Raw genomic sequence first — 8,522 nt, 5'->3', positions numbered from 1 at the left:
GTCCTTCCTAGTGCAGAGTGTGAGCCCTGGGTCTCATTCATAAATCCCTGTGTTCTTCCTAATGCAGAGTGACAGTCCTGTGTGTCATTCACAAATCCTCACCTCTGTCCCCTAGCACAAGTCCTGCCTTTTACTTTTATTGCACAGGGTTTGATGACTTCATAGGGCTCTCCCTGCACTAAACTTTTAAGTGTAAGCCTGAGTCTTGCATGTCTTTGCACGCAAGCTGCCAGCTCCACCCCTAACTTCTCACAAGTCCCTTATCCATGGTGCAAGACGCTGTATGTAACACCATGAAGACAACTCCAGTCCAACGTTCCCTGCTGACCTGGCTAGCTCAGGCAGTCCCGCTGCACAGCTGGCTAGTGCTATGTGATGTTACCAGAGACAATATTAGCTGTTACTTACCCCTTTGACTATCTTGTAATTCTCGCTGCTCTTCTCTTCAGGGGTACTGACCTCCTCATCTGCAGTGTGCTACAAAGGGAAGGAAAGAGAGGAACGACTCTCAGTACAAAAAGAGACAACCCAATAATAATGGGGGATTTCAGCTATCCCATATTGACTGAGTACATGGCACCTCAGGATGGGATAGAATTTCTAGTCACCATTAATGACTGCTTCTTGCAGCAGCTAGTCCTGGAACCCACAAGGGGAGAGGCAATTCTTGATTTAGTCCCAAGTGGTGCACAGGATCTGGACCAAGAAGCAAATATCGCTGAACTGCTTGGTAATAATAGCGACCATAATGTAATTAAATTTAACATTCCTGTAGGGCAGTGGTTCCCAAACTTTAACAACCTGTGAACCCCTTTCACGAAAATGTCAAGTCTCGCGAGCCCCCTCCTAAAAATGAGTATTTCCAGGGATTTTCTCCTTTACCTGAGTATAAATTATAAAAGCAGTGATCTTGGAAATACACAATTTGTTTTTATGACATGCTTATTACACACTATTTATTATTAATTACTATTTATCATTACAGTATTTTTATTACATTTATGAAAAGGGCAACACTCTTCCAAGATCTCACTTTCGTAGCTTGTATCACTTTGAATAAGCCTGTTATAAGACAAGGCTCCTATGTTTCATCAAGGAGTATCAGACGTGAAACAGCATGAAGGGATTTAAGAAGCCAACTCAAAGAGTTCTTCCTACACAAGCATTCAGGTCTTGAGCAGTCCAGGCAAACAACGCACGTTACAACAAAGCTTAAACTTGTTCTTCATAATAATTTTAAAAACAAGATTAGCTGCCTATTTAATTTTAAAAACAGCAAAAAATATCCACCTCCCTTTCCATTTCTTATAAGGAGTCGAAGTTTAAATCTCAGTGTGATAGACATGCTTGCTTTGATCTGCTTAGCTCTTGGAAGTCCAGGGGCTCCCGGCTGCTGGCCCCATGCTGTCCAGGATCCCTAGGGACAGCTCTGTCCGCCATTAGGGAATTTTTTCCCCGAGAACCCCCTGTAACATTTCACGAACCCCCAGGAGTTCACAAACCCCAGTTTGGGAACCACTGCTGTAGGGGGTAAAATGCTAACGAACCCCACCACAGTAGCATTTAACTTCAAAAAGGGGAACTACACAAAAATGAGGAAGCTAGTTAAACGGAAATTAAAAAGAAGAGTCACAAGAGTGAAATGCCTGCAAGCTGCATGGAAACTATTTAAAAACACCATAACAGAGGCGCAAACTAAATGTATACCTCAAATAAAAAAAACGGTAAGAGGACCAAAAACAAAATGCCACCCTGGCTAAACAACAGAGTAAAAGAGGCAGTTAGTGGCAAAAAGATATTCTTTACAAATTGGAAATCAAATCCTACTGAGGAATATAGAAAGGAGCTGGCATGTCAAGTGTAAAAATATAATTTGGCAAGCCAAAAAAAAGCATTTGAAGAGCAACTAGCAAAAGACACAAAAGCTACCAGCAAGAAAAGTTTTAAATACATCAGAAGCAGGAAGCCTGTCAGACAATGATGGGGACCCTGGACGATCGAGGTGCTAAAGGAGCACTCAAGGAAGACAATGCTGTTGTGGAGAACTAAATTAATTCTTTGCATCTGAATTCATTGAAGAGGATGTGGGGGAGATTCCCACACCTGAGCCATTCTTTTTAGGTGACAAAGCTGAGGAACTGTCCCAGATTGAGGTATCCATAAAAGAGGTACTGGAACAAATCGATAAATTAAAGAATAATGTCACGCTAATTTTTATAAAAGGCTCCGAAGGCAAACCTGGCAATTACAGACCAGTAAGCCTCATTTCAGTACCAGGCAAATTGATTGAAACTACAGTAAAGAACAGACACATAGATGAACACAATATGTTGGGGAAGAGTCAACGCAGCTTCTGTAAAGGGAAATCATCCCTCACCAGTCTATTAGAATTCTTTGAGGGTGTCAACAAGCACATGGACAAGAGTGATCCAGTTGATACGGGGTACTTGGACTTTCAGCAAATCTCTGACAAGGTTCCACACCTGCCAGTTTCCCCAGCAGCAGCTGCCTTACTGCACCGAATGCCTAACTAACACCCATCTCTGGCATGCCCGATTCAGAGGGCTGAACCCAGAAGCCACGGAGAGGCAATATCCTTCAGTCACTGGCCTGAGCTGGATTTGAACCAACGAAACAGAGGTGTCTGTATCCAGCCCCTCCCCTGCAATCTGGAGAGCTGCTCAGGTTCTTACCTCTTTCTTCTCCTTCTTGGCCTCTTCCCCTGCATCCTCCCCCTTGGGGCTGCCCTTCTTGTCCACCCAGAGTTCAGATTTCTCCACCATCATGCGCAGCTTGTCGAGCTCAGACTTTATCACCTTGTAGTTCTCAACATCCTGAGCCGAGATCAGGAGCTGGACCTGCAACACGAGGAGAACCTCAGCCCCTTCTGCTCACTGAGGAACCGGTGTGCAATGAAAAACCAAGCGTGGGTGTCCATCCGCTTTCTCCTCACTCAGCTCTCTGCTTCCCCCACTTCAGTCCAGAAGGCACAGGGGTGGCTGTGGCTGAAACAGCTGATTAGAAGCTACTTTTATGGCACTATCAGGCCTGGGAGTGACTCTGTTACCCAACCCTGAGCATCCGCCTCCCACAGATGAGGATCTCAAGACCACTTAGACTTATATATGGAGATATACCTATCTCATAGAACTGGAAGGGACCTTGAAAGGTCATCAAGTCCAGTCCCCTGCCCTCACTAGCAGGACCAATTTTTTTGCCCCGATCCCTAAATGGCCCCCTCAAGGATTGAACTCACAACCCTGGGTTTAGCGGGCCAATGCTCAAACCGCAGGGCATGGCAAGGATCTGCAGCCTCCCTACTAGAGCAGTTTAAGGAAGGAACTGCACCAATGGGACTTCCTTAGCTGGCACAGATCTGGGCATTCCACCAAGCACCTTTTCTTGGTGCCAAACGCTGTGGACATGCGCCAGCTAGCTGCTGGACTGATCTCACCCGCTCATTTCACACCACATTCAGATGGACTCAACCTTTGCTCACTGTCAGCCTGGCTGGATTTAGACTCACACCTAGTGTAACCTATTTACAACCCCCTCAGCCAACTGCACCCCAGGTGCGGGCCAGGACTTGCGAGAGAATCTGGGACACTCGGGCTGCCCCCCAGCAGTGTTACCTGTTTAAAGGTGTGCAGCACCTCCTGCCTCTGGCTAAAGTGTTTGAAGAGGAGCTGGAGGGAGCCGGAGACAAGCGGGGGATAGTTGTGCATTGTCAGGTGGATCAGCACACGGAGAAACATCCTCCCTCCTTCATCATCCACCTCTAACATGCTGCTCGACTTCCTGAAGCCAAGGGGAAAGACCACGACGTGAGTAACAATCAAGGACTCCCTCGGGCTTTGTGCTGGCCCTGCGCTAGCCCATTCCACTCCTTATGGCTTATAAGGGGCTCCTATAGTAGCCTTTATGGTAGCCCCAGGCCACCCACATTCTCTGCTCCCTGTGGCTTTCAGCCTCCAGTAATCCACCTCTTCATAGGAGAGCGGGACTTATCTACAGGGAATAGCAAAGGACAGATAAATTTTCCACTGGAAAGAAGGGACCGAGGCACTTACCCGACCCCAAACATGGCCTCTGCCAGCTCGCCTATTCTCTCCAGGTTCATCGCTGCGTCTGAAAGGAGAGAAAGCAAAGGGACCATCAGCAGGAGTTTGCCACCCTCCCTGCACCAATGGAAGGTGACAACGAATCCAGGCGAGGCAGAAACTCCTAGGGAAACAGTCTCCACTCCCAATCCAGGGAGGGGAAGGGGTTTCCTGCCCTGCTGAACTCCGAGTGGACTGGGCTATCTCTAGGTCGTCACAAGGTTGTTCATCAGCGTGGTACCTGAGCATTCACCGCGGTATCCGCAGATTCTTTACCTCCCCTGCCTTCTTTACCTCCCCTGCCTTTGAGCACCTTCCTCGGTAGTTCTACGGTGAGCCACTGGCCACTTCTACATGCACACACGTCCTGCTGCTATTTCATTGGGGGGAAGGAGCATATGGGAAGTGGGGAGGGAGGTGTCACCACTTTTACCCTTGGGCTTACAGGGAAGCGCTTACAACAACAGAAGGGGAGTGGGGAGAAAATCAGCAAAAGGAAAGAGAAGCCAGGGAAGGAGGATGCAGATTTTTATTATTGAGCTGATATTAGATACCACACCTTAGAAACACCAGAGTGAAAGTGTCCACGTCCCTAATTTCCTTCAACCTCCATCTCCTCCAAGCAAAAGCCTCCCAAACCGCTACTGGGCCCTGGCACCAAACAATCAATAGTTCCAACCCAGCCCGTTCAGTGCAGCACATATCCCTCTCCATCTGCTAAGAGGGTTTATCAGAGCCATATAGTGCTATTCAGTGTGTTCCCGATAATGAGCCGGTATTTAACATGTCATATGTGGCACTTTAAATCTAAGCTGCACTGGAGACTGGCACTGCTGGTAGAGAGCAAAAGGGATGGAGAGACAGTTACTTGTGGAGTCGAAGGCTGGAGCTGTCCCGTCGGCGCTGCTGTCCTGCATGGGGTAGACTTCTATGAACTCCTTCTTGAAGACAGAGAGCAGGTAGGAGATCCTGTAGTCCAGCCGCACGTTCAGGATGAACTGGGGAGCAGCATGGGCAGAAGGAGTGTAGAAGTGAATCCCCCACCATGGAAACCGCCCTCTTCACACTGCTGCAGCTTCCCGGCCCCCGCTCCCAACCTTCCCCTCTGACCACCCCAGCCCTGCATTAACCAGAGGCCAGCGGCACCGGTCCATAGCAGAAGTCCACGGGAACCTGCAACTTCCTTATTTCATTTGTTCCCTCCCTCTGAGCTTCATGCACCAGCTTTTCCACCACCGTGGGCGCCCACCTTCAAGATCTCCAAGATCTTCAGCTTGGTCTCCATCACAACGATGTTTTCATTCTCTATGGTCCTCTCCCGGTCCGTGGGCTCAGAGGCCACCACGGTGCTGAGGTTTGGGCCACTGAAGATGGAGTGCTTCCGGCTCAGGACCATGGTGGACATCATCTGGCCAACACCCTGGATGGACTTCCGCACGTTCTTCCCTAGGGAAGCAGCCACAGTTGGCAGGAGGCTAATGTGTGAGGCCAGCTTTAATACACTGAGGGGGCTAGAGCTGGGCTTCTAAGTCCACCTTGCGGCTGGCATAGGAGCCCACCCAAACTTCCACCAAACTGGAAACCACTTTAATTTTATTGGAGGATAAACGGGGAGGCTGATTATTCACCTGGCGTGTCCCTGCATTTCTATCTTACTATTGCTGGCAAAATTCTCCCCCACAGGGTTAGGCCTGAGAGAGGCCAAGCTCTTGCTAACCCCGGTCTCTCAGACTTGGTCTACACTACAGAGTTAGGTCGACATAAGGCATGATGTCAGTGCCTACACTATAGCCTTGCTCCCACCAGTGTAAGTGCCCTACTACACCAACATCATAACTCCATTGCCACGAGAGGCGTAGGGCTTATGTCGATGCAGTTAGGGCGACGCAGTGTCTGTGTAGACACTGCCTTCCTTACATTGGCTGTTGGCTGTCATTCTTGTCAATTTCACTGCCATGAAATTGACAAGAAAGCCAGCTCCCCACTCCCCAGCGGGTCTCTGCTCCAAGCCAGGCTGCCACCCCGGCTCCCAGCTTTGGCTGCCACCTGGGCTCCTCACTGGCCGCTGGGAGCCCTGCTGCCCACCACGGTCCCGGCTTCCTGCTCCCCACTGGGAGCACGGCAGCCGACCGGACTCCAGGTGTGGATCTACCCATCGGAGGCGAGAAGCCGCGGGCGACTTCCCCCCTGCTCCCAGCTGTGAGCGCAGAGGCGAGAAGCCCCAGGTAGCTGCCCCCCCACTCCCAGATGGGAGCACTTCCAGAGACAGTCAGGCCAGGGGAAAGTGGGGCAATTTGCCCCAGGCCCCGCAGAGGCCCCCACGAGAATATAGTATTCTATAGTATTGCAACTTTTTTTTAGGGAAGGGGCCCCCGAAATTGCTTTGCCCCAGGCCCCCTGAATCCTCTGGGCGGCCCTGCATCAATGAACTGAGACAGTTCAGAGAAGCAGGTGCTTACAGGCCAGCCATGGAGCCTTACCCGCCATATCCTCATTGTACATGGTCTGCATCATCAGCTGAGGGTTCTGGACACAGTCTATGATACCCAGCAGAGTCCGCGTCAGGCGCAGCAGCTCACTGAAGCTGTAGAAGCCAAAGTAGATGAGGTTGTGGGCGAGACTGACGACCTGCAGGAAGGACAGAAAGACTCCAGATCTCTCCCACACCCTATGAGCAGACGAGGAATACAACCGTACAGGGTAAGGACTCCCAAGAAGGCTGCAGTGGCAAGTGGCCATTCCAAGATGGCGGCCCAGTTTGTGCCAAGAATTGGCAGTTCCAAGATGGCTGCCCACAGTATGACTAGAAACTGGCCGCCAAGTTTTCGCAGGGCCCCTGTACTGCAGTGAGATGTGGCCTCCTTGCCTCTTCGAGGGAATAAGGCCCATGCTGTGCTGAAATGCCCCCACTCGGGGTTGCTTCAAAGCTCTGACGAATGCCCCCTCCCCAGCAGGGCCAGCGCAGGTTTCTCACCTCAAAGGTGAGCTTGTTCTTCTCCTCGTTGGCGAAGGGCACCGCCTCGCTCACCACGTTGTTGAGATAATCCTCCACGAACTCCATGGTGCTGGCGAACTTGTTCTTCTTGTCGTCTCGGGAGTCGTTCAGGTTGGAGTCGTAGCTGCGAAGGGGAGGAGCGGCGCAGTGAGCCAGCAGGAGATGGGCCAAGTCTCCCTCAATGCCCCAGCCCCACAAGTGCCTCTCCCGAGGAGGAGGAGCCCCTGCCTCGCTCTCCAGAAGGGCAGCACATTGTGCCAGATGCAGTTCTGTGCATCGGACGGACAGGCCTGGAGGGCAGCATCCCCTCCCCACAAAAGCCCGGCCGGGCAGCAGCAGGGGCGAGTGTCCAAGTAACGCGTGACAACCCTGGCCTCGAAAGAGAGAGAGGAGAGCTCAGTCTCCAAAGCTCATTGAGTCACTGGCCTTGAGGGCTGATCAGTGCCAGTTGTGCTGGTGGGGTTTTTTTAAGGCTTTGCCTGCGAGAAGGCCTGGCTAAGACCCGCCAGACCCATTCCACATGTGCCGCCCCCCGCCTGCCTTCTGTATGGCCATTTGGTCAGGACTGACACAAGTTGGATCTGAGACAGCGATCTGTGGGGTGGGATGGTCTGGAATCCCCCTTGCCACCCTCTTCCCAGTGAGAAGCACCCGTTTGCCTCACTCTTTGATGGTGATGGCGGTGGGGATCTCCGTCCACAGCCGTGCAAACTTCACGGGCATCACCAGCTCCTGGGGGTCCCGGTCCACGTGCACGTGCAGCATGAGGTGGCAGAAGGAGGCCCGGAGGTCAAAGGGCAGCATCTCGTCTGCCATGCAAAGGAAGATGAGATCCACCCCCAGCTGCTTGGAGATCTCTTTGATCGCCAGGTACTGGCGGTCCAGGCACATGCGGGCAAACAGCTTCAGCTGGTACCTGTTCGGGGCCGACGGGGGGTGAGAACGCAGGAGGGCAGGGAGGAAGAGACACAGAGAAAGACATAGGGAAGAGATGAAAGGAGAAGGAGAGATGGAGGAAGAGAGGGAGGGGACTGTTTATTAGATAATTTGTGGAAGCGACAAATATCATCCCTCCCCTCTGCCGAGGGAACAAGACCCCGCTTCATGCCCAGCTGGTGCCTCTTGGGTAGCTGGCGAGGGCCTACTGGGATGAGCAAGAAAGCTTAAGAGAGGCAGCTGGGCCGGGGGGCTGCTCTCGAACAGCACAGACCGAGCTCTGGGACTGGAAACAAAGGCCCAGCTGTGCTCCCGTCGCTGAACTCCCACTGACTCCAGCAGCAGAACACACAGTGGCGTAGCCAGGTTTTAAGAGCAGGGGGAGCAAACATAAAAAAGGCACCCCCCTTGGCTCCTCCTCTGGCCACGCCCCCCTTGGCTCCTCCTCCGGCTGCTCCACGCCCCCCCAGCTCCTCTCCCACGGCCCCCCC

At 51.9% G+C, this 8,522-nt stretch overlaps 1 protein-coding gene across 1 annotated transcript in view; it reads right to left on the bottom strand.

The window, feature by feature from the left end:
- LOC113407113 (inositol 1,4,5-trisphosphate receptor type 3) overlaps positions 1 to 8,522 on the bottom strand; it is a 90,319-nt gene that overhangs the window by 28,050 nt on the left and 53,747 nt on the right. The window contains exons 22-27 of the mRNA XM_026655169.1: positions 5,350 to 5,546; positions 4,969 to 5,098; positions 4,071 to 4,128; positions 3,633 to 3,798; positions 2,694 to 2,858; positions 409 to 477 (exon numbers count right to left, since the gene is read on the bottom strand). Coding sequence (XP_026510954.1) covers positions 409 to 477; positions 2,694 to 2,858; positions 3,633 to 3,798; positions 4,071 to 4,128; positions 4,969 to 5,098; positions 5,350 to 5,546 — 785 coding nt within the window. The remainder of the gene's footprint in view (positions 1 to 408; positions 478 to 2,693; positions 2,859 to 3,632; positions 3,799 to 4,070; positions 4,129 to 4,968; positions 5,099 to 5,349; positions 5,547 to 8,522) is intronic.

Source organism: Terrapene carolina, unplaced genomic scaffold (assembly GCF_002925995.2).
Source record: "Terrapene carolina triunguis isolate 2854851 unplaced genomic scaffold, T_m_triunguis-2.0 Scaffold198, whole genome shotgun sequence".
NCBI classification, from domain to species: Eukaryota; Metazoa; Chordata; order Testudines; family Emydidae; genus Terrapene; species Terrapene triunguis.
The sequence above is the reverse complement of the archived record's forward strand: the minus strand, read 5'-3'. Positions and strand labels throughout refer to the sequence as shown.